Source organism: Myxine glutinosa, chromosome 11 (genome assembly GCF_964187855.1).
Source record: "Myxine glutinosa chromosome 11, kmMyxGlut1.1, whole genome shotgun sequence".
Classification (NCBI taxonomy): domain Eukaryota; kingdom Metazoa; phylum Chordata; class Myxini; order Myxiniformes; family Myxinidae; genus Myxine; species Myxine glutinosa.
The window spans coordinates 78,006,556-78,033,272 of record NC_136271.1 but is presented as its reverse complement, the minus strand read 5'-3'; the positions used below and the strand labels follow the sequence as shown (position 1 = coordinate 78,033,272).

The following is a 26,717-nucleotide window of genomic DNA, read 5'->3' as shown; positions in this document are numbered from 1 at the left end:
ACCACAAAGCATAGTTTGATGCCATGTAAACCAAGGCCTTCAAGATTATTGAAATCTCCTGTGTTGAAACTGAGTCTATGGACCTACCACTTTCCCATCGCAGACAAGTTGGTGGTATCTCTGTCTTATACTGCCTCCTCTCTGGTATTGCACCCTCTTCTCTGTCAGTGTGTTGTCCCCCTCTTTTCCTGCCTGTAAAATCAACTTACACATTTTCTCCATCTCATTCTTCCCTCCCGGTCTTCAAGACAGCTGTTGTTCACCACCGTCTCAGATCACCTCCAACCCCCATCCAAAACCATGATCTTTTCTATCCCTGTTAAACCCACCCCAAGTCCACCTCTTTCAAATTTCCTCCTTTTCCTTCCTGAGCGTTTCCTTCTGTATCCATCTTGTCTACCCTATGCACTATTTCCTACCTCTCATTCCTCCCCACACTCATTGTTTGTCCAAGTCTCCCTCGATTTTGTCCTTCAACTCTGTTGTTGGTGTTTCCACCCACCCCCTCTCTCATGTTCTTTTTTTTCTGTTGTGTCCTGATCCATTCAGTTTTCCAGCTTGTCTGTGAGCCTTGACTCTGTATACAAAAATGAAGAAAAAAGAAGAAGCAAAAACAATGTTTTCCATCTCATGTGTGATGTCCGTGTTTCTCTGTCTCCCTTTCATCCTCCCTCAGTCGGTGAACTGGCTGGCCCATGTTGTTTAATTCCATGAACCTGGATTTCTGTTTACAAATATAATTGACCTTTTCACTCATCGCCTTTTTGTTTACAATTAATTGTACTCGTTCATTAGCACACCGAGTTAACACAAGGTCAGTGGATCAGAGGCAACAGGCATGTTAAATGTGCCCAGTCTGACTTAACAAGGTCATTTGGATCGGGCTTCCACTGTGAATACAGCCTTAAAATCCTCGCACCAGATGTTTTACGTCTCTCAGCAGCTGCTATAGCCTGAGTGTCCAATTAAATTTGACTATTGCAAATGTGCCGTGAAATGAGACGTAGCTCCTTTATTTATTTATTTCCCACCAATTGCCTTTTTTGTACAATTCTGCCCTTCATGACATTTACCAGAGTCAAACTTTCACTTGTCCCCACGCTATGAGTCTCTGGTGCATGGGCTGTCATTGTGCATTCTTGGAAATAATGGTGCACGTGTTCCTCAGATTGTCACACCAGAGGGCAGTTCAACGTCTTATCGAGGCGTTTCAGGACGAGACGCTCAACTGGTTTCAGTTTCCCTGAAGACAGACCCAAGGAAGTCCGATCAGAAATGAATGGCAACAAATTGAGGTATTTACAGATCTATTACCTAGGCTGGATAGTGGACCCAATTTGAGAGACCAAGCCTCTCGAACATACGCCCAGCTTTGTTCCGCTACACTGAAACGCTGCCTGTTTTGTCCTATCTTGCATGTGTGAGCAGGAAGAGGGGCGACGGTAAAGGAGTCCACCCTATGGCCACGGGCATCATCAGGCCAGATGGAACTGCCTTTAAGACATTTGAGCAATTTGCATGTGAAGTAAAAATGAACATCTCGTCTCTCCAGAGCAAGGTGAGTGATTGGGTGAAAACAATTGTATAAGAATACACAGGAAAAAAAAAGGCCAAGTTAAAAAAAAGAAAAGAAATGAAATCGAAATTAAATTTCAACAAACTGACAATTGGTAGATCTGATCGCTTCAGATTTTGAGAAAATGCACCACCAGGCAGCGAATGCAACTTCAGCAGATATCTCAGTGATTTGTGTGGAGGGATGCCATGTTTTGTTCACGGTTTCCTGAAAAACACGTGGTCTCACAGAATAGTGCTTTTCCGAGAAAGGCCATTATAAAACGGGTTGTAGGACTACATTTGGCCGAAGTGTTGGCACTTGTTCTCTTGCAAGCCCATTATACTGTTACAGTTGTGCCATAAAGGCAAACTCCCTATAGTTAAATTGCACGACAACATGTAGCCTGCAGTAGTCAGTTATTTTCTATTGAATGTACAGATTAGCCCTTCCCCATTGTGTAGTAAAAAAAGACCCAATATGCGTTGAGGCTAGGCAGGATGTTCAAACCTCAGTTGGTTAAACGCGTGGCCATTAAGACATGCAGGAAGGAGTGGCCAACACCACAGGCCCACTTGACCAGTAAGGGGTGGGACAGCCCGTCACCATGATGCGACAAGCCTCAGCCAATGGGAGGCTCTGAACATTTTGAAGGGCGTGACCAAGTCTGATAATAGCCAACGCGCAGGCATTATCGATCTCTTGCGTTCTGGGACATCACGGAGAACACACCTGGACTCTCTTGCGTTCTGGGACATCACGGAGGACACACCTGGATTCTCTTGGCTTTGGATTTTCGCTGTGCACGCCACGACCTCCTGCTCTGTTTCTCTCTCTCTCTTTTGCCTGGGATTTCACCACACCACGACCTCCTGCTCTGTTCCCTCTGCTCTTGCCTCCTTTCACCACGTCCATGACGAGACCTCGCTTGCCTTTTCGGTTCTTCCACGACACGTGCTTGGCTTTTGTCTTTGTCAACACCAAGCGTCTGCGCCGATCGTTTGCGCCATCTGGCTGACCTGCAAGCGTTGGCAATTTCCACTCATTCAACTTGCGCTGAATCTACCTCGTCCAGGCAGCACGTGAGGACCGAACTGCGCACACCAGACCACGTGGTCACTAGCGAGGAATCCCAGGACGTACATCGGTATGGCCTTTAACCAGTGCCCTATTTGTCCCTGTGAGTGTGTGTGTGTGTGTGTGTGTGTGTGTGTGTGTGTGTGTGTGTGTGTGTGTGTGTGTGTGTGTGTCAGAGAGTGAAGGCGCCAGTCCGGGTTTATTAGTAGGTAAGATTTGGTAAGCTGTATCTTTGTCTCTTTCTCTGTGCCTTACAAATAAAAGGCGGTACATTTTTGTTCTTTACTTCCAACCTGTTCGTTACGTCCTATCGCCAATTGGCCTAGCACCATGCAAGACCGAATTCGGCTCGAATCGGGTTCATAAATCACGTCAGGTAATGCCGCTTTCTACACCGTGTGCAAAACCACTCGGCATTCAATAAGGTGTGTGAAAGCGAGGGTTCGATCCCCGGTTTCTCCGGTCACGTGTCTTGAAGGTATTTGGAAATATTGACCAGTAAACTCTTCAACGCGTGGCTGGGAAATTGGCGATCGGAATTGCTTAGCAATCCGTCAATCACGAGTTTAGTCGCTCGCGGTCAACGGCCTGTGTGGAACCGGGAGTTTGTGGGGGAAACGGGGCATAACCACTTCCCCCCCCCCCCCCTTTAGTACATCGACAAACCGGGATCCGCAGCAATACTTACACAGGCACGCTCAAGCAGCCGGGTTAATATTTCCTCTGGATGAATTGTTCTCCATACTGCAATGTTTTTCACATGGCGGATAGCCTTTTAGAGACAAATCCCATTTGCCTTAATTCTAAGACTTTCACTTTTTACAAAACTGATCTTCAAAGTTTTCTTTTACCAGTGCATGTTGTTATCGTTTTGCGTTAGATTCTGAAGATTCAAACTTTATAAAGGTTAAATTCTGAGAGAGATAGTATGGCCACTGCAGTCCCATTGTGCCTTTATTTATATATCTTTTGAGAAGGCCTTGTGAGGTTGGAGGAGGGTGAGGTTGAAGGTGGAAGGTGGAAGTGAAGGTTTGGTTATGACTTAGCATGTTTGCAAAGCACATGTGACTCATATCTCACTCCTTACATCCTCAGTGTCCTTTCCTACACACTTTATTTTTCTCCATTTCACCGCTCTCTCCCTCAAAGGGTATATTAAGGTGTTTTTACCCCACACATGCAAAGTGAAAGGCTGTATTAAGCAATTGGTTAATGTCCATCTGTCTGGCTATCTGATCAGTTTGTGATCGTCAGTTTATGATCTAGGAACAACTTATTTAAATCAAATGTTATATTTAGAATACAAATCGGAACATGAATAGGAACACAAATTTCTTGTTTTACCATATATTGGATCTGAATTCGTCCCGAACGTACGTGCACAGAGAGGAGTGAGATAATAGTTATATTCTGTCTGCCTGCCTAGCAATCAAAGAAAATTGAAAATCAATCAAAACAAGTACAGTCATACCCCGTTTTACGCCATTTCGACCTACGTCAAATCCGACTTTACGCCACTCTTCTAGAGTAAATTTAAGTTCAGCGAACGTCATTATGTGTGACTTTACGTCACTCCTACGCATGTGAAAAAAAAAATTCCCCTTCAAAATATATTTAAAATAAATAAAATAGTACATAAATTAACAATAAAAGAAGCTAAAGAACAATTTAAAATACAATAAAAAGCACATTAAAAATATATAAAAATGTACGTACAGTATACTGCACGTACGCGCAACTGCTGGTTCTCATTCAAAACAGAGGCGACGTACAGTATTCCTTTACTGTGTCTGTGTTCGCCATGGGTCCTAAAAAGGACAATGCTAGTGTTTCCAAGCGTAATGTGGTTACGATGGAAGATCAGTTAAATCTGATTAAAAGGTATGAAAAAGGTGAAAAAGTGTCGGTGATAGCACATAGACCTTATTGCGAATCGGAACCGCAATGCGTCATGGGATTGGAAAGGGGCAATAGCGCCGCCGGCGGTCGCTGTCACTTTGACAGACTGCTTGTTTACAGTGACACACTACGTGATCCTTTCCACTTTAAACTACTTTTAGGACTTTTTACTGTGACAAATTAACTGTGAACTGTGATCAGCTCATGAGCCAGTATTTGCAAGCCAAGGACACCGTCGCAAAACTGAAAGCCGCCATTGCAGTATGTAACAAGAAGCTTACTGTTTCGGACATAGCAAACTGTGATGAACTTGTGAAACTTTATACAGGTTTACCTAGTTATGACCTGTTTAAGTGGTTATTAGTAGAAGTATCCCCTCATGCACAGAACCTTCATTTTTATAAGGGGAAATTATCAATGGAAGACAAGACCTGGCAAATAAACAATACTACAAAACTCGGGAGTTAAGCGATCTCAATCTTTAGAGGATCAACTACTCATGACACTCATGAAGCTTCGGCTTAATCTTCGCGAGGAGGACCTCGTATTTCGCTTTGGATTAGGACAAAGCACCGTCTCCCAAGTTTTGTTCGCAAGTGTACAGCCAATATGTCACGACCTACTCTCAAGTGCCTTGTTGGTATTACACCTAGCGGAACAATTTCATACATTTCCAAACCTACAGGAGGAAACACGTCGGACAAAAAAATTGTAAAGATGACGAACATTGTAGACAAGTTCCAGCCCGGCGATATTTGTATGGCCGATCGAGGTTTCAACATTCAGGAACTGTTCTTGCATAAGCAGGTTGTTTCTCTTCTCCAATGGGAACCCCCCTTTCCCTCAAATATTTCTTTAAATCGCTGGATTTTAATGCCAAAAAACGCTGAATTTCTTTCACATTAGCCATCTTCCTTTCCGTAAGCACAGCGTCGATCGTAGACAGACGCTTCCTCTTCTGGGTTCGTGTTTACCTTTGCCCCCTTTTCGATCCCATCATGCTTTGCGGTGGAGCGCCCTCTGTTGATATTTACCGATTCGCGATAAGGTCTATGCCTTAGGGCTGCCACGGTCGACGGTATCGACAATCATTCATGATAGGGAACGTATTCTCGCATACGTCACTGAAAAAGCGCCGCCGGCTAAGACTGCTAAAATGTGTGTTTGTATTCAGAAGAGACGCCATGTTTAAGGTGAATAACATAATCTTATTAATTTTATTTATTATTCTTTACAAATTCATTTATTAATTGTGTTCATTGCTCATTAAAAAATATGACTAAAATGAGTTTTTAGTGTTCTTTATAGTGGGGTGGCTTAGCCCAAATATTCAAAAGAATTGTGCATTTTGTGATACAAGCACCAAATTTGGCACAAATGTACATTAATATGTTGCGAACATTTTCAGATATTGGGCCACTTGAAATTCCGTAATTTTTTTTTCAAATTTTTTCAAATTTCGTAATTTCAAATTTTTCGGGTGACACCGTCACAATTTCGGTCTTCGAGGCCGGCCGATAGGCAAAGTGTGACCGGAAGGGACGAGGTTCTCCTGACCACGTGGCCCTCGATCTGGGAAGCGAGCGGCGTTCCATTAGTGGACGCGCCCCTCACGCCCGACTTTTGGGCGGCCCCGGCAGGCCGTTTGTTTTGACGTTCCGTGACAGGCCCCGCACCCCCACCTCCGGGCCGACCGGAAGCTTGTGCTGAGTACATCATACCTGAACAACTCAGTGAGGCAGAACACAGCAGTGCACACCAGGGTGACCCCTTCAGTGCATAAACCAATTAACCTGTCCACTGCAGGGCATATAGAAATGAAGTTATTTTCTGCATATAATAATAATATAAGTTCAGTTCTATATAACAATTTCTGTTATCACCACTACCACTACAACTACCACTACTACAAGCTTTGTCTGGAATTTTGTGGACTAACAGACAAACAGACATACAGACAAGCTGGGATCAAAACATTACCTCCTTCCACCATTGAGTGTAGAGGTAAACATCATGGAAATTATATCATGCCCTAGATTTAATTCATGCTTACCCGTGTATTTGCTTCACTGGTTCACAAGGTCTTTTGCATACATGTAATTCAGACTCTCGTCTTCATTGCTGACCACACAATGTTCGCAACATATTAATGTACATTTGTGCCAAATTTGGTGCTTGTATCACAAAATGCACAATTCTTTTGAATATTTGGGCTAAGCCGCCCCACTATATCGGCCGGCCTCGAAGACCGAAATTGTGACGGTGTCACCCGAAAAATTTGAAATTACGAAATTTGAAAAAATTTGAAAAAAAAAATTACGGAATTTCAAGTGGCCCAATATCTGAAAATGTTCGCAACATATTAATGTACATTTGTGCCAAATTTGGTGCTTGTATCACAAAATGCACAACAGGTTTGCTATGCTGCTACACTATTAAGGTTTAGCAATAGTTATATACTTTCGCGAGTTATTTACTCTAGTTTTACGGTGTTTGTCTTCATTTTGAGGCTTTTTTTTTTTTGTATACAAGATCGAGGCTCGTGAAAGAGCTAAAAGGCATTACGCCCGGTTTACGTCAAAAACCGAGTTACGTCACGGCTTATGGAACCAATTAATGACGTAGGCCGGGGTATTACTGCATAGATACATTCGAAGTACACCGGCCCCATGCCAAATAAATAAATAGCATCCTCTAGTGCGGCATTGCCCAGATGCCTCCGGTGCCCGGCAATACCGCCATGCAGCGCATAGAGACGGTATTCGGAGGGAGAGGTGTGCAATAATTCTTTCATTCATTGTGAAATTAAAATAAATATATAATAATCGTAAAATAATTAATTTCTTAATCAATTGGCTAGGAGCATACCTAAACCACCTGTGTTTCATCCGAATCTGTAACTTTTTGAAAACGAATTAAATAAGTAAATAATCCAAAATTAAATAAATAATCGATTAATTGAGTAATCAATAAATCCAAAATATCCTTTATAGCCACATCACTTGGTCACTGTCATGTTTAAATATCAGCTTACTAGCTCAAAAGGTGCCTGAGATAATGCCCAGAAGAGAAAGGAAATATATAAGTACTTAATTAATCAATAATAATTAAGTAACTAATCAATTAATTGATTAATCAAAAAACATAAAGCACCATTTTTTACAAAGTACTTACTCACTATTGTGCCCAAATTTCAGCTTCCTACCTCAAAGGATGGCTGAGATATCGCCCGGACAAACAAACAAACAAACAAGAAAACAAACAAACAAACAACCGGAGTGAAAACTTTGTACTCCCTTTCAGCGCGCGTCATTGCCAGACCCCTTCAGTGCCCAGCAATGACGTTATGCAGCGTCTGGAAATGGCATAGGAAAGGAGCGGTGTTCAACAAACAATAAACCAGAGTGAAAACTGAGTATTCCCTTTCAGCGCGTGTCATTGCCGGACCCCTTCAGTACCCAGCAATGACGTTATGCAGCAACTGGAGATAATATAGGAAAGGAGCAGTGTACAATATGAAACTTACTGTTTTCAAGGATGTTATAAAGGACACAAACAACAGTCACGAATAACTAATGTAATGTGTTAGATAGCGTGATGTAATAGACATTAGGTAAAACGGCGGTAATACCCGTAATTTATTTATTTATACGCCTTTAAACCTTTTTTTAAATTTAATGATATACTGTATTTGAACACTATAGAAGACAAATCGCCTTCGTAATACCTCCAATAATCATGCTACATATTGAAATATAGCATGAGAGGGCATGGCATGTGAGAAGGTGAAGAAGAGGCCGCCGCTATGGCTATGTCGATGTTGATTGCCGCTGTGTTCTATGGTGATCAATATAAAGCCTCCATACCCGAAACTGAAACTCAACGCCGTCTTCTTAGTGTATTAAGGTGATGTATAAGACTACTTTAGTAGTGCTAAACTACCAGATTTTTGAACGATCTTTAAAATCATTACTTTATTAAAATTGATGCATCTACACTCTACAGTATGGTACTTGAACACTGTGCTATCATGTTATATGAGCTCTTTAGTATTTTTATGCTCTAAGTACAGGTGAAGCTCTGAACAGTCATTCAGAATTACCTGTAACAAGTGAAGGTAATGATAATATCCATCACAATGATTACACTGAAGGAGCTTGGGCTCCCACGTCGATCGGAAGAATGGACGCGACAAAAAGCTGGAATTCATCCGAGTTGCTTTAATCAAACCAAACACTCAGGCACTCTGAAAAGCCCGTTTATCGGGCAGCAATATATATACATATTATCCCGGAGCGTTTGCCCAGGAAAGGCGAGAGGGGACGTGGTCCAGCGTCCTGGCAAGTTGAGGGCGAGCCTGCCCGGGCGTCCTGGACGAGCCCGGCATGGTGATCGCTCCGCGTCCTTGATAGGTGCAAGGCGATTGTGAAAACCCAGCGGTAGCCACTACACACGTCCCCCCAGAATCGACTTGCACCGGCAGGGTCAATTTGAGGGGGGTCCTGATGACCCGGCCGAAGCGACCCCTGGCGGGTCGTGGGAGGGGGTCCGGTGTGGTGGTGGGCGGTCGAGTGGGGGGCACCGTGGACGGGGGGCGGCCTCGCCGCGGCGGAAGGGCCACCCGTGGTGGGTGGTCGACGTCCACGTGCGCCGGCTTGAGGCGGTCCACCGCAATCCGGTCCGACCTGCCGCCGATGTCGATGACGAACGACTTGTCGTCCCGTCGCAGCACCCGGAAGGGCCCGTCGTACGGCGGCCGGAGTGGCCCCCGATGTGCGTCGTGACGCACAAAAACATACTCCGCTGTGCGAAGTGCTGGGGGGACGTAGGACTGGGGGTCACCGTGGTGGGATGTTGGCACGGGGGCAAACCGTCGGGCGGCCTCCTGGAGGTCCGAGCGCTGGTGAGCTGCGGACCAGGGACTGGTAGCGTCGGGCACGAATTCGCCCGGGACGCGTAGCACCTGGCCATAGACAAGCTCGGCGGTGGATGCCTGGAGGTCCTCCTTGGGGGCCGTGCGGAGGCCCAAAAGGACCCACGGCAGCCGGTCGGCCCAACCGCCGTCTTGAAGGCCGGCCATGAGCGCGGCCTTCATGGAGCGGTGGAATCGCTCGCACAACCCGTTTGCTTGGGGGTGGTAGGCCGTAGTACGGTGGAGCTTGACCCCCAGGTTGCGGGTGACCACGCCCCACAGCTCGGAGGTGAACTGTGGTCCGCGGTCTGACGAGATGTCCGCCGGTGCGCCGAAGCGGGCGACCCAGGTGGCGATGAAAGCCTGCACCACGTCGGCGGTGGTGGTGGAGACGAGGGGAACGGCCTCCGGCCACCTGGTGGTCCTGTCCACAATGGTGAGCAGGTGTGTGAACCCCCATGACGGGGGGAGGGGGCCCACCAGATCCACGTTGACGTGGTCGAAACGTCGTTCGGGCACGGTGAAAGGTGCCAGCGGGGCCTGGGTGTGTCGGTGGACCTTGGCCCGTTGGCAGGCCGTGCAGGTGCTGGTCCAATCGCGGACGTCCCGACGAAGGCCGTGCCAGACGAATCGCGCCGACACCAGCTTCTGGGAAGCTTTCCGGCCCGGGTGGGAAAGGCCGTGGAGGGAGGCGAAGATGCGGCGTTGCCAGGTGACGGGCACGATGGGGCGAGGCTGGCCTTGGGAGACGTCGCAGAGCAGGACAGTGTCCGCGAAGGGGATGTCGGCCAGGCGGAGGCCCATGTCCGCCGCCCGGAGGGCTTGCACCGTGGTGTCGGTGGTTTGGTCCGCCGCCATAAGCGCAAAGTCCACGCCCAGGTGGACCGCGTTCGCGCTGGCCCGGGAAAGACAGTCGGCCACGGCGTTGTTTTTGCCGGCAACGTGCCGGATGTCCGTGGTAAACTCCGACACGGCGGAGAGGTGGCGCTGTTGGCGGGCCGACCACGGCTCCGTGACCTTGGCCATGGCGTAAACCAACGGCTTGTGGTCGACGAACGCCGTGAAAGGTCGGCCCTCCAGGAGGTGGCGGAAATGGCGGACGGACAGGTGTAGACCGAGGAGCTCCCGGTCAAACGTGCTGTATTTGAGCTCGTTCGGCCGGAGCTGCCGGCTGAAAAAAGCGAGTGGCTGCCAAACCCCGTTCACCCATTGCTCATGTACGGCGCCCACCGCGTAGTCGGAGGCATCCGTGGTGAGGGCGAGCCTGCCCGGGCATGCCCGGGCATGCCCGGGCGTCCCGACCGAGGCCTGGCAAGTTGAGCGCGGGCCTGCCCGGGCGTCCTGGACGAGCCCGGCATGGTGATCGCTCCGCGTCCTTGATAGGTGCAAGGCGATTGTGAAAACCCAGCGGTAGCCGCTACAACACTTTAGCATCACAGGTAGACCAGACCAGGTGGGGCAGGCAGGTTATCATCTCCTGAAGGTCGTTAATGAGACATGTTGGTTTCAACAAACAATCCAATTGCTGCGTGGCAGATCTTCTGAAATTAACTCAGTTTCTGAATCTTAGAATCCAAATCCTTAAAGCCTACATCACACATAGGCGGATTTGTCGGCGACTACTGGCGACTGGAAAAATCGCCACCACCCGCCGACAATCGTAATGAAACCGTAATGGACGGTCTTCTGTAGTCGTGGTTATCCTCCCCAGGTCGGCTGCAGTCGGCAAGAGCCGCAAAGGGGCCAAATATTTTTTTAAATGTTTAAAAACGGCACGCTCAGGCCCCTGTCACATATAGGTGGATATTTTGGCGACTGCCGGCGATCAAGATTTTTCGGCGACTACTGGCGATTTCGGGCGGTCAAATATGGTCAGGCGGCAGTATGGCGACTGCAGGCGGCCACATTGCGACTGCATTGCGACGACGCCCCGAGTGGGATGGCGACTGTTGAAGATCGACGACGACTGCATTGCGGATGCACGGCGGCAGCGTGGCGACAGTCTGGCGGCTAGATTACGACCGATGGCGGATCGCGGCGACTGCATTGGGCCCGGATGGCGGTTTACTCCGACGTCCGCAAGACTGCAATAAGACCGCCGGCGATTGGAGACGATTCACACAACTTTTAAAATCTTTATTTCTCTATTTTACATTTCACTTTATTCATTTCAATGATGTATGACATGAAGCATAAAGATGTTTGATGTACAATAAGAAAGTTAATAAAGATGTATCATTGTCATGTAATAATCAAACTTTTCTGCAGGGAGAGAGAATGGAAATAAAGTCCAACAAATTATTTCCACTGGTCCCAAGTCCCATAAATAAAGTTTCTAAAGGACCAAAGTCCCAAAAATAAAGTTCCCAAAAGTCCCAAGTCCAAACAATAAAGCCATATCCTTGTCGGCACCACAGGACCTCACTCCACGGAGACCCTCACACCATCCTGTCTTGCCATGGAATCGTGGTATGTCGTAATGCAGTCACCAGGCAGACGTATCTCTGTCGCCAATGGCCGTAACTCGGCCGCCACTAGTCCTACTGCTGTCGTCGTCAGTCTCCCATAGCCGCAGGGGAGACGTGACAGTTCTTCTGTACTCGATATGCAGCCGCAACAGTGTCGGCCCGTAGTCGGGAAGATGCCACACGAAGGCCGTATGGCATTGGCATCTCTGCCGTGCTAGCTGTTGGGCGATGCTGGGGTGATTGCGGAAGACTATGAGCGACTGGGTTGCAGCCGCTTTACGGTCTTATTACGGATACCGACGACAGCATGGCGGTTCCATCACGACAGCATGGCGGATCTTTTTTGAGGACGACTGAGCGCGCCGTTTTTAAACATTTAAAAAAATATTTGGCCCCTTTGCGGCTCTTGCAGTCTATCGACTGCAGCCGACCTGGGGAGGATAACCACGACTACAGAAGACCGTCCATTACGGTTTCATTACGATTTTCGGCGGGTGGTGGCGATTTTTCCAGTCGCCAGTAGTCGCCGACAAATCCGCCTATGTGTGACGTAGGCTTCAGTCGTCCTCAAAAAAGATCCGCCATGCTGTCGTGATGGAACCGCCATGCTGTCGTCGGTATCCGTAATAAGACCGTAAAGCGGCCGCAACCCAGTCGCTCATAGTCTTCCGCAATCGCCCCAGCATCGCCCCACCAGCTAGCACGGCAGAGATGCGAATGCCATACGGCCTTCCTGCGGCATCTTCCCGACTACGGGCCGACACTGTTGCGGCTGCATATCGACTACAGAAGAACTGCCATGTCTCCCCTGCGGCTATGGGAGACTGACGACGACAGCAGTAGGACTAGTGGCGGCCGAGTTACGGCCATTGGCGACAGAGATACGACTGCCTGGCGACTGCATTACGACATACCACGATTCCATGGCAAGACAGGATGGTGTGAGGGTCTCCGTGGAGTGAGGTCCTGTGGTGCCGACAAGGATATGGCTTTATTGTTTGGACTTGGGACTTTTGGGAACTTTATTTTTGGGACTTTGGTCCTTTGGAAACTTTATTGATGGGACTTGGGACCAGTGGAAATAATTTGTTGGACTTTATTTCCATTCTCTCTCCCTGCAGAAAAGTTTGATTATTACATTACAATGATACATCTTTATTAACTTTCTTATTGTACATCGAACATCTTTATGCTTCATGTCATACATCATTGAAATGAATAAAGTGAAATGTAAAATAGAGAAATAAAGATATAAAAAGTTGTGTGAATCGTCTCCAATCGCCGGCGGTCTTATTGCAATCTTGCGGACGTCGGAGTAAACCGCCATCTGGGCCCAATGCAGTCGCCGCGATCCGCCATCGGTCGTAATCTAGCCGCCAGACTGTCGCCACGCTGCCGCCGTGCATCCGCAATGCAGTCGTCGTCGATCTTCAACAGTCGCCATCCCACTCGGGGCGTCGTCGCAATGCAATCGCAATGTGACCGCCTGCAGTCGCCATACTGCCGCCTGACCATATTTGACCGCCTGAAATCGCCAGTAGTCGCCGAAAAATCTTGATCGCCGGCAATCGCCAGTAGTCGCCGAAATATCTGCCTATGTGTGACGGGGCCTAATACTGTTGACTTTTTTTTTTTTTTTTTTGTATAATGAATCGACGCTCGTGAAAAAGCTGACAACCGCGAGGGAAAGACAGCACAGGGGGACCGCGGGGGAAAGACAGCACAGGGGGACCGTGAGGGAAAGACAGCACAGGGGGACCGCGAGGGAAAGACAGCACAGGGGGACCGCGAGGGAAAGACAGCACAGGGGGACCACGAGGGAAAGACAGCACAGGGGGACCGCGAGGGAAAGAGAGCACAGGGGGACCGCGAGGGAAAGACAGCACAGGGGGACCACGAGGGAAAGACAGCACAGGGGGACCGTGAGGGAAAGACAGCACAGGGGGACCGTGAGGGAAAGACAGCACAGGGGGACCGCGAGGGAAAGACAGCACAGGGGGACCTCGAGGGAAAGACAGCACAGGGGGACCGCGAGGGAAAGACAGTACAGGGGGACCACGAGGGAAATACAGCACAGGGGGACCGCGAGGGAAAGACAGCACAGGGGGACCGCGAGGGAAAGACAGCACAGGGGGACCGCGAGGGAAAGACAGCACAGGGGGACCGCGAGGGAAAGACAGCACAGGGGGACCATGAGGGAAAGACAGCACAGGGGGACCGCGAGGGAAAGACAGCACAGGGGGACCGCGAGGGAAAGACAGCACAGGGGGACCATGAGGGAAAGACAGCACAGGGGGACCACCAGGGAAAGACAGCACAGGGGGACCGCGAGGGAAAGACAGCACAGGGGGACCACGAGGGAAAGACAGCACAGGGGGACCGCGAGGGAAAGACAGCACAGGGGGACCTCGAGGGAAAGACAGCACAGGGGGACCACGAGGGAAAGACAGCACAGGGGGACCGTGAGGGAAAGACAGCACAGGGGGACCACGAGGGAAAGACAGCACAGGGGGACCACGAGGGAAAGACAGCACAGGGGGACCACGAGGGAAATACAGCACAGGGGGACCACGAGGGAAAGACAGCACAGGGGGACCACGAGGGAAAGACAGCACAGGGGGACCACGAGGGAAAGACAGCACAGGGGGACCACGAGGGAAAGACAGCACAGGGGGACCACGAGGGAAAGACAGCACAGGGGGACCACGAGGGAAAGACAGCACAGGGGGACCACGAGGGAAAGACAGCACAGGGGGACCACGAGGGAAAGACAGCACAGCACAGTACACCAGGACTTCGGCTGCATTTGAACCCACAACCTCCAAGGATACATTTTCCTGTGTCCATTGTTTCTTGCTTTTCCTTGGGACATGTTTTGATTTGTCTGAGATGAAGGATATGCAGTTGAAATATTTGAAGAACTACCTAATTCGTTTGGTAAGAAGTGATCACTTCCACTTGGCATGCTGACCGCTTCAATCACACAAAAAGGGTGCTATCCTCAAATAGTCTTAATATGGGTAGTTTACATTCAGCACACACATCCAAAACAAAAAGGCTTTATATTAGTATTTGTCAATGTAAGGTTCACATTGCCTGACCTTTGAAACCCAGGAGTCTTTGGGTGACTGGGTGAGTATCAATGGAGATCCAGTTCTGGCCTTTGTTCCATTCCTGCCAAAAGCAGGAGAGGGGGAAAAAAACGCAGGCAAAACATACAACTCACCAGCCAGTTCTGGTGTCATCACAATGCCATGCGGTATCGATTGGTTGGTGCGAGCTGCAAATTGGGTGCTCTTTTATCCATCGCCAATTTGATCGCCTATCTTTGTACACCAGGGAAAGGTGAGAAACTAAATGGAGTGCTCCTGAGGAAACGTTTGATGGGGGAATAAAGGGGGTTGGATGTAGCAGAGGGGAAGTTGGTCATGGAGGCAATGTAGATCTCACACCTCGGCTGAATTTTTTTTTTTTTTTACAAGGTCCAAGGCTCATGGAGGAGGTTTGACACAAATCACACATATGTCAGAGATAGACACATTACTAAACACCAAACATGACTTTTTTTTTTAACATTAGACAAACATAGCGGTGACCTTTGGACGAGTGATGTAACTTCCCGGAGCACTCTGGGTGTCGGCGACGGCATCCTGTGACTTCATTTTTGTTTTCTCAGCAGTCAGCACGGCAATTGAGAAGAGATACCCCACACCTCCCAGGGATACCAACCCATGGGGTTTGCCCATGCTCTACACTCTAAATGCTGAGTATCAAGCGAGGAAGCAGCGCGTACCCTTTTTAAAGTCTTTGGTACGACCTAGCGAGGGTAGAACGTTCGGAATGGAACCGACAACCTCCCAGCAGACTCTAACCATAATGCCACTGAGTCTGGTCGTTTGTATTTACGTTGCCTCTCGATGAGCATGATATGACATGAGAAATCACCCATCGTCACAATTTGCGCAGAAATGCTCGATTTTGAAATGCTTGATGGGGAATTGCTCCCTACTGCAGTTCTGGTCTCACTTTGTATTTCCGACAGCAAGCGATGTGTGTTTGTGAAATATTTCAAAGGCAGATTCCATGCTGTCTTGATTGCAGCACAGATATGCAACGAGCCCTATGATTAATGGCTGCTTGGCAGCGAGGGAAGCCTGGGCCTTGATTTTGGAACATAAAGATGTTATCTTGGTAACATGGTAACATGCAGACGCAGCGTGGTACATTCCCCAATATGTTGGGTTCTCATCACAAAACAACTTCAGTGCAAAATGGGGGAAAACATTCCCCACAAAAGCTCCAGATTTTCCGCGAAAGCGAATTTATAACCCCAAGCGACAGGATTAAAAAGTTGTTTTGATGAGTGTAGAAAAACCGGTGGTTTTAGTCTGTGAGTTTAAATGATCCACAGAGAGTAAAGTTATAATTATTATTATTATCAGATCTCCCACCACGGCGCATGAGAGACAGCATAACATTTCATCGATCATTGACATTCGTGGGATCGTGGTCATTAACATTTTCTGATCTGGACATTTTCCCTGGACAGGGTCGGGTGCGGGTTTACTGCAGGGTGTTGCCGGAGTAGTCTACAACCAGGGCGGAAAGTTTTTTTTAAAGTTACCGTGGGATCTTTAACATATATCAGTGAATGCTATTAGAAATATCATGTCGCTTTACATCTCTGAGGATGACAAACTTATTCCTTAACATCGCCCCTGAAGGCTGGCACACTCATTCCTTAATATCTCCTCTGAGGATGGCACACTCATTCCTTAATATCTCCTCTGAGGATGGCACACTCATTCCTTAACATCTCCTCTGAGGATGGCACACTCATTCCTTAATATCTCCTCTGAGGATGGCACACTCATTCCTTAATATCTCCTCTGAGGATAGCACACTCATTCCTTAATATCTCCTCTGAGGATGGCACACTCATTCCTTAATATCTCCTCTGAGGATGGCTCACTCATTCCTTAACATCTCTGAGGATGGCACACCCATTCCTTAACATCTCCTCTGAAGGCTGGCACACCCATTCCTTAACATCTCCTCTGAAGGCTGGCACACCCATTCCTTAACATCTCCTCTGAAGGCTGGCACACTCATTCGTTAATATCTCCTCTGAGGATGGCTCACCCATTCCTTAACATCTCTGAGGATGGCACACTCATTCGTTAACATCTCTGAGGATGGCACACTCATTCCTTAACATCTCTGAGGATGGCACACCCATTCCTTAACATCTCTGAGGATGGCACACTCATTCCTTAATAACTCCTCTGAGAAAAAAGTGAATCTTAGGCCTATGTTGACCTTTTTGCCTATGCTGATCTCAAAAATAGTTGGTAGTTGAATTCAGTTTGCTAACATAAAAATCCTATTCAAATTTCAAGTCAATTGGATGAAAATTGAGGATTTTAGTAATGTAAAAAAAAGTGGTTGACCTTTGGCCTATGTTGACATTTTGACCTAAAAAAATTAATGGGATTCTGTCGGACCACCAACGCTACCATTAGGTGAAGTTTCTTGAAGATCGGTTTAAAATTGTGACCTGTAGCTAAGTATAAGTGAGCGAACAGACAAACACACACGCACACACCGGAGTGATAAACATACTTGTCCATAAAATATATTTAGCCAAGCAATAACGCACAAGACCAACCACTAAATATACTTGGAACATCGTCGATTTTCCCAAGTAATAACACATCTTACTATAATTCACCAAATGTCCGTCTGTCCGTTCGAAGGTACCGCAAAAACGGCTGAACCGATCGCAACGATATTTGGGGGGGGGGGGGTATTCCTGGGACCCCTGGGAGTAAAATGGCCTCTGAGGATGGCATTGTGTTTTTCCAAAACAATTGTTTTTCCAAGTTTTCCAATTTTCCACAGTAATGTGGAATTTATTGGTTTCATGCTTTAGCATTCCCCGTTTCTGCATTGTCTGTTTGCTTCTGGCCTCCCATCTCACTAGTTTATACAAATAAGAGCAAAGTACCTTGTGGGTAAAAACTGCAACTGCATCGTTTATGTTCCGACTTTTAACTTTTCCGTAAACTTTTGAACTGTTGCAATATTCTGCACCTTAAACTCTGAAACAATGCGTGAATGTATTAAGCCCTTCAGGTGTACACACCTGTGTTCCACTACATTTGTCTCGATTTTTGCCTTCCTGGATTTATAAATTGCCATTTTTCCACAAGCTAAATAATGTTAACAAGGAGATCTCGTGACTTGCTTTGTTTTTTTACCGGGTGCCCAATGATAAAAAGTGTTGGAGAGAAGTGAAGCCAGAAGCGCAAGAGTATGTTTTTCATCAGTAAGAAAACTGGTTGTGGGTGTTGTTGTTGGTGTTGTTGCTGTTGCTGTTGTTGTGGTTGTTGTTGTTGTGGTTGTTGTTTTGGGTGTGGTTGTGGTTGTAGTCGTAGTAGTAGTCGTAGTACTAGTAGTAGTAGTAGTAGTAGTAGTCGTCGTAGTAGTAGTCATAGTAGTCGCAGTAGTAGGCATAGTAGTAGTCGTAGTAGTCGTCGTAGTAGTCATAGTAGTTGTAGTCGTCGTAGTAGTAGTCGTAGTAGTCGTAGTAGTAGTAGTCGTAGTGGTCATAGTAGTTGTAGTCGTCGTAGTAGTAGTCGTAGTAGTCGTAGTCGTAGTAGTCGTAGTCGTAGTAGTCGTAGAAGTAGTCATAATCGTAGTAGTCATAGTAGTCATAGTAGTCATAGTCATAGTAGTAGTCGCAGTAGTAGTCGTAGTAGTCGTAGTAGTCGTAGTCGTAGTCGTAGTCGTAGTAGTAGTAGTCGTAGTCGTGGTAGTCGTAGTCGTAGTAGTCGTAGTAGTCATAGTAGTTGTCGTAATCGTAGTAGTCGTAGTAGTAGTAGTCATAGTAGTAGTAGTCGTAGTAGTGGTAGTAGTCGTCGTAGTAGTAGTAGTTGTAGAAGTAGTAGTAGTCGTAGTCGTAGTAGTCGTAGTCGTAGTAGTCGTAGTAGTCATAGTAGTTGTAGTCGTCGTAGTCGTAGTAGTCGTAGTAGTGCTTTTGTTGGAAAGGTTACAGAGATTTGCGTTCAGAGCTCATGCAAGCTCAGGCGTAGTAGTAGTCGTAGTAGTAGTCGTAGTAGTAGTAGTCATAGTAGTAGTAGTCGTAGTAGTCGTCGTAGTAGTAGTAGTTGTAGAAGTAGTAGTAGTCGTCGTAGTGGCTCACTCCTGGCTGTTTCCAATCACGTTGTTAAGCAAATGTAACCTCACAGTCTTTATTATCCCCATGACAAAATGTCTATTGCAGTTGGTAAATTTCTATTAAACCTTGTCTGGCCACGAAAGAAGTTAGAACGATGCTCTGAACATTGAAAAGTGGACCCCAGCGACCACCAAGCCATACTGGTGAGCGAGATTATGGATTTGTGTGCACATCATACTTTATTAGCCCAACTAGACGTCATAACTGCTCGCAGTTTATATTTTGGCTCCTGTCCGTCCATCCCTTTGTGCATCAGTTTGTCTGCCAGGATCCTTTACCCGGAAATGGCGGGACACATTTCTTTCATATTCGGCAGATTTATGCAATAACATCTGGGCAAGAAGCACATCAAATGATTTTGGGCCAGTTTGGAACTTTGGCAATTAAAAACAATTACGTGAGGTAATAGTACAAGATTGAATAGGATTTTGGAAACCATTATTTATTTATACCACGTTGAAATGATGAATTTATTTATTTATATATCTCTTACAATCTGCATCATCAACATGCCACCTTGAATTATTTATTTATTTATATGCACTTTGCCATCACTGCAACGGACGTACCACCTTGAATTATTTATTTATTTATGTACACTTTGCCATCACTGCAACTGACGTATCACCATTATTTATTTATTTATGTACACTTTGCCATCACTGCAACTGACGTACCACCTTGAATTATTTATTTATTTATGTACACTTTACCATCACTGCAACTGACGTACCACCTTGAATTATTTATTTATTTATGTACACTTTGCCATCACTGCAACTGACGTACCACCTTGAATTATTTATTTATTTATGTACACTTTGCCATCACTGCAACTGACGTACCACCTTGAATTATTTATATATTTATATGCACTTTGCCATCACTGCAACTGACGTACCACCTTGAATTATTTATTTATTTATATTCACTTTGCCATCACTGCAACTGACGTATCACCATTATTTATTTATTTATGTACACTTTGCCATCACTACAACGGACGTATCACCATTATTTATTTATTTATGTACACTTTGCCATCACTGCAACGGACGTACCACCTTGAATTATTTATTTATTTATATGCACTTTGCCATCACTGCAACTGACGTATCACCATTATTTATTTATTTATATGCACTTTGCCATCACTGCAACGGACGTACCACCTTGAATTATTTATTTATTTATGTACACTTTGCCATCACTGCAACTGACGTATCACCATTATTTATTTATTTATATGCACTTTGCCATCACTGCAACGGACGTACCACCTTGAATTATTTATTTATTTATATGCACTTTGCCATCACTGCAACTGACGTATCACCTTGAATTATTTATTTATTTTTATGCACCTTGAATTATTTATTTATTTATATGCACTTTGCCATCACTGCAACGGACATACCACCTTGAATTATTTATTTATTTATATGCACTTTGCCATCACTGCAACTGACGTATCACCATTATTTATTTATTTATATTCACTTTGCCATCACTGCAACTGACGTATCACCATTATTTATTTATTTATGTACACTTTGCCATCACCGCAACGGACGTACCACCTTGAATTATTTATTTATTTATGTACACTTTGCCATCACTGCAATATACCACCTTCAATTCTCTTATTTATTAATATACACTCCATCCATACCACGTTTATTAATTGATTAATATATATCTTACCATCTGCACGACCAACATGCCACCTTGAATTAGTCATTTAATTACTTATTCTGCTGTGGATGAGAGAAGCGAGGTTGAGGCCTTTTATTCCGAATACTTGAACATGTTGAAATATGTTTATGGACGCCTATTACTAGTTTATTCATTTTGTTATTTTTCATTTTTTCATGTGCGGTCGGGACTGTGTCCTCGATGAGGACTTCATCCTTTTTTCATACTCTGTACATCACCGTTCAAGATCTCATCTGACCAACTTTGAAGTGTCACACATACATGCATGCACACACATTCACCCCCTCTCCCCACTCCCGCTCCTCCCCCCCAACCCCTCCGACCTCCCCCACACACACACTTTGAGACCTAGTAGGTCTCGTTTCCACCTTGTGAAACCCACATATGGATATAACAACCAACAACACATGTGCACACAAACACACACAAACACACCTTTTCCCCCATCCCATGGATGCATCTCAACTAACACTCCTCATAGTGTATTTCGGAATGTTCAGATTGAGTAGTTTGGGAGTTGTGGTTGATCTCAACTTGAGCAGCTGCATAGCTCACATGTGGTAGCAGTTTTTCATATATTTTCATTGAGACCAAAGAGTTTAATTTTCGTCTCACCAGACCACAGAATATTTTGCTCTCAGACTCTTTCCTGTGCCTTTATGCAAACTCCAGGCATGCTGCCATGTGCCTTTATGCAAACTCCAGGCATGCTGCCATGTGCCTTTATGCAAACTCCAGGCATGCTGCCATGTGCCTTTATGCAAACTCCAGGCATGCTGCCATGTGCCTTTATGCAAACTCCAGGCATGCTGCCATGTGCCTTTATGCAAACTCCAGGCATGCTGCCATGTGCCTTTATGCAAACTCCAGGCATGCTGCCATGTGCCTTTATGCAAACTCCAGGCATGCTGCCATGTGCCTTTATGCAAACTCCAGGCATGCTGCCATGTGCCTTTATGCAAACTCCAGGCATGCTGCCATGTGCCTTTATGCAAACTCCAGGCATGCTGCCATGTGCCTTTATGCAAACTCCAGGCATGCTGCCATGTGCCTTTATGCAAACTCCAGGCATGCTGCCATGTGCCTTTATGCAAACTCCAGGCATGCTGCCATGTGCCTTTTTCTCAGGAGTGGTTTCCGTGTGGCCACTCACCCATAAAACCTCGATTTGTGAAGTGCTGCAGAGACTGTTGTCCTCCCGGCAGGTTCTCCTATCTCAGCCAAGGAACTCTGTAGTTCTCTCAGAGTGGTCATTGGGTTCTTAGTGTCCTCCCTGACCAAAGTCCTTCTTGCTCAGTTTGGTTGGACGACCATCACGAGAAAGAGCCTGGATAGCTCCATATTCTTTCCATTTCCTAATGATGGAGATCACTCTGCTCTTGGGAACTTTCAACACTCTAGAAATGGTTTTATCCCCTTCCCCAGATCTATGCCTCCTTAAAATTCTATCTCGGAGTTCTACGAACGGTTCCTTGGATTTCATGGTAGAGTTCTGACATTCATTGCCAACTGTGGGACCTCATATAGAAAGGTGTGTTTCTTTCTCAATCATGTCCAATCAATTTAATTGGCCACAGGTGGGCTCCAATCAAGTGGTGGAGACATCTCAAGGATGGTCAAAGGAAATTGTATGAACCTGAGATCAATTTGGAGTGTCATAGCAAAGGGGTTGAATACTTATTTACTTAAGACATTTCAGCATGTCATTTTTTATTTCTTTGTAAAAATTTATAACAATAAAATTCCTCTGACATTATGCGGTATGATGTGTAGATTAGTGACAACAAAAAGTCAATTTAATCCATTTTAAATTCAGGCTGCAACTCAACAAAATGTGAAAAAGTCAAGGGGGGTGAATAATTTCTGAAAGCACTGTATAAAGAGGTAAAGATTAACTGATTATATTTTGGGGTCACAACAAAGGTCACAGGTCAGAGGTCATGTTAGATAAAATACTGTTACCACGATAAGTTGTGAACCAGCGTTGGGATTTTGACCAAACCTGGTACAAGTATGTATAATGATGTAATAATGTGGGCAGTGGTAAACCGGTCGACGTCACAGAATGCCTTTCTAGTTTATTTGTCTATTTGATTCTAGCCTCTGCCACTGTTTAATTGCTTGTTCTGTTTAAACCTTGTTGCTCCTCATTGCCCCGCACCACTCTCTCATTACCTTGGTTTATAAAATGTTTATCCCTGACAAACAGATCCAAGAATTGGAGCTCATTTTGCAGAAGGCTGGCTGTGTGGCATCTGATGGCACTGCATGGGCAGACGGAGCCTCATGGAGAGAAGATGATTGTAAGATTTGTGTCTGCCAGGTAGGTCCTTGTGATACATACACCACCTGCACGTCTGCACATAGCTACATGTTGTCACTGCTTGCTTCCATTCTGGCCAAGCATGACGATGCAAGATTTTCACACATACCATTAGTGAAGTCTCAGTTATCATATGATGAAATTAAATAAAGTAGCAGCACCTGCAAATGTTATAATTTTCAAAGCTAAGATTGTAGGAAATAAAATAAATGGGGTTCTCTGACACTAGGTGGTGTATGATGCACTTCCTGCTTTGCCAGTGAGAGTGACAGGGGTATCTGCAGTAATATGCAATAAAACGCAGTTTATATTATTGGAAACAATTCGCTGCAGAATTTCAGATGAACTTGCTTATTTGCAGAACCTTAATAATCAAATTTTTTGATACAATGTCATTACAAGGAGAGAGCTCATCATGATCTTAAGGCCAAGATCCTCAATACTGTCTACTTTGATTCAAGAAAATAAAAAACCATGGGCCTTTTATTTATTACATACACAACCAGAGCGGCACTCACTAGAGAGCATACCTCCGCCAGGTGAACAGTTTACGTTTTGTATCCGAGAGTAGACCAGAAAATGACAATACAGAATCACATTCAACCAAAATCATCCGTCCACAACTTTTCGAGATATCTTGCTATATATCGTTTTTTCCCATATCTCTCAATGGTGAACTTTGGCCCTATCTCTCAATGGTGAACTTTGGCCCTATCTCCCAATGGTGAACTTTGGCCCTATCTCCCAATGATCACTTAAAAAATTATACCAGCCGGATCCGGACCAAATTCTTTACCAAAATTGAATCTATTCTTCTTTGTCACACTCACAACGTGTCCACCAAGTTTTGTCCAAATCCGTCCATTACCTTTTGAGATATCCTGCTATATTTTGGTTTCAGCCCGATCACTCAATGTTGAAGAATCACTTGGAAAATTAAATAAATCTCATATCCGAATCCATGTTCAGATATTCACCAAAATCGAATCGTCCTTGTCAGACACCCAACCGGTCCACCAGGTTTTGTCCAAATTCGTCCACAACTTTTTGAGATATCCTGCTATGTATCGTTTTTGGCCCTATTTCCCAATGGTGAACTTTGGCCCTATCTCCCAATGGTAAACTTTGGTCCTATCTCCCAATGGTGAACTTTGGCCCTATCTCCCAAAGGTGAACGTTGGCCCTATCTGCCAATGGTGAACTTTGGCCCTATCTGCCAATGGTGAACTTTGGCCCTATCTCCCAATGGTGAACTTTGGCCCTATCTCCCAATGGTGAACTTTGGCCCTATCTCCCAATGGTGAACTTTGGCCCTATCTCCCAATGGTGAACTTTGGCCCTATCTCCCAATGGTGAACTTTGGCCCTATCTCCCAATGGTGAACTTTGGCCCTATCTGCCAATGGTGAACTTTGGCCCTATCTCCCAATGATGGACTTTGGCCCTATCTCTGAATGGTGAACTTTGGCCCTATCTCCGAATGGTGAACTTTGGCCCTATCTCCGAATGGTGAACTTTGGCCCTATCTCCGAATGGTGAACTTTGGCCCTATCTCCGAATGGTGAACTTTGGCCCTATCTGGCAATGGTAAACTTTGGCCCTATCTGCCAATGGTGAACTTTGGCCCTATCTGCCAATGGTGAACTTTGGCCCTATCTCCCAATGATTACTTTAAAAATTATACTAGCCGGATCTGGACCAAATTCTTTACCAAAATTGAATCTATTCTTCTTTGTCATACTCACAACCTGTCCACCAAGTTTCGTCCAAATCCGTCCACAACTTTATGAGATATCCTGCTATGTATCGTTTTGGCCCCATCTCCTAATGGTGAAGAATCGCTTTAAAATTATATTACGAATCCGGATCTTCATCAAAATCGAATCATTTCGTTCTTGTCAGATACGCTACATCTCTGCCAAATTTCGTCCGAATCCATCCACAACTTTGAGATATCTTGTTCACAAACAAACAGACAAACAAACAGGGGTGAAAACGTAACCTCCATCCACCTTTGGTGGCAGAGGTAAATATTGCGGGATTTTTGATCCTCTCCCTCCCCTCCACCTTCGTCCACCCTACCCCCACATCCCTGTCTCCCTCACATAATGTTCTCATATACACCGAAGCGTTTTTATTGTGGAGCATAGGTGAATGACACTGATGATGATTAGGAGGATGTGGGTGGCATTGTTGACAGTTGTGGGGATGTGGGTGGTACTGTTGAGAACTAGGGGAAGGTAGGTGGTACTGATGAGGGTTAATGGAAGGTGTGTGTGGTATTGATGAGGTACCACACACCTTCCATCTTTTAACTCGACCTCATTATTATGGTTCAGTAGATCCCTAGGCTTGTGGTGGACTTGGTATACATGGTCGAGGCTCATGGAAGAGCAAGAACATAATGAAATTGAACAAAATGGAAAGGGGGAAAGACCATCGGCAGAATATAAGTGAGAGTGAGATCATGGGGAGGGGGAGGACACATGGAGGTGAAGAAGCTGAAGCTAAAAAAATTGGAGTGCTTTGGATTGGCGTAACTTGGGGTAGAAGACATCATGAGCATGGATGAGGGTAGTAGTGAACCATCATGAACATCTGTCATGAAGTCCTGGAGGGAAGAATGGGACTGAACAGACTGGGGAAGTTGGTTCCACAGATGAGAGAGGCTTGTGCTGATGGGTGTTGCGTGGTTATGCGTGTAGTCCATGCAGGTGACCTGTACGCTGCAAACCTGTGCTGAGGCTTCCTGCGAGCGGCCCTTGAAGACGGACGGTCACTGCTGTCCAGTTTGTTCAGAAGATGCCGAGAAAGCGCACGAGGAATTATTAACGAGACAACATTGATAAAAGAATAAGGAGATAATTCGGAAGAGTAAACTTGAAGAGCAATGATCATTGTTCTTCAACTCCGGACACTATACAGCTGAAACATCAAGGAATGACGTGCACTATCTGCAGACAAAGAACGACGACATAACCATGGCCTGGACACCCACACATCAGGCTCTTCTTACCAAATGGAAACTCATCGATTTGCTTTCTCAGGTGCTGAACAGCATTGGTGCTTTTGTGCTGAACTTTCTAAATATATATATATAATTATAATTCTACTGAATACAAGCAGTATTGTTCATGATAATTAGGTTATCAATTAATTGTTATAGTCTGTCAGATAACTTGTGCCTTTCCCTTCCTTAAAAAACAAATGTGCATTTTTCAATCTGGCGTTAAAAAGGACCTTTATCCACAAACTTTGGATAATGATAGTGATGAATGTGACCAAATGATGCTTTTCAGTTCATCACAAATCGGAATGGAGATGCAGGTTTTTACATTGTGTTTGTAGACGCAGAAAACGAGTCATTTTTAACACTTACTTTAGGATTTTGTCTGCGAATGTTACAATTTCATGGAAATAAAATCTCGGAAAAGGAAATGGCTCATGACATTGCTGATGAAATGGTGTGTAAGATGGTAAATAGTTACCTTCTCTTGCTAAAGAATGAGCGAGGAACAGGGAACAAGT

General features: G+C 45.6%; 1 protein-coding gene across 1 annotated transcript in view; it reads left to right on the top strand.

Annotated features, from left to right (window-relative positions):
• PXDN (peroxidasin) overlaps positions 1-26,627 on the top strand; it is a gene marked incomplete in the record, with an annotated part of 235,630 nt that extends 209,003 nt beyond the window's left edge. Inside the window, 4 exon segments of the mRNA XM_078786805.1 lie at positions 1,169-1,295; positions 1,429-1,558; positions 23,077-23,190; positions 25,895-26,627. Of these exon segments, the coding sequence (XP_078642931.1) occupies positions 1,169-1,295; positions 1,429-1,558; positions 23,077-23,190; positions 25,895-26,035 (512 nt within the window).
• Positions 26,628-26,717: the final 90 nt, after the last annotated feature.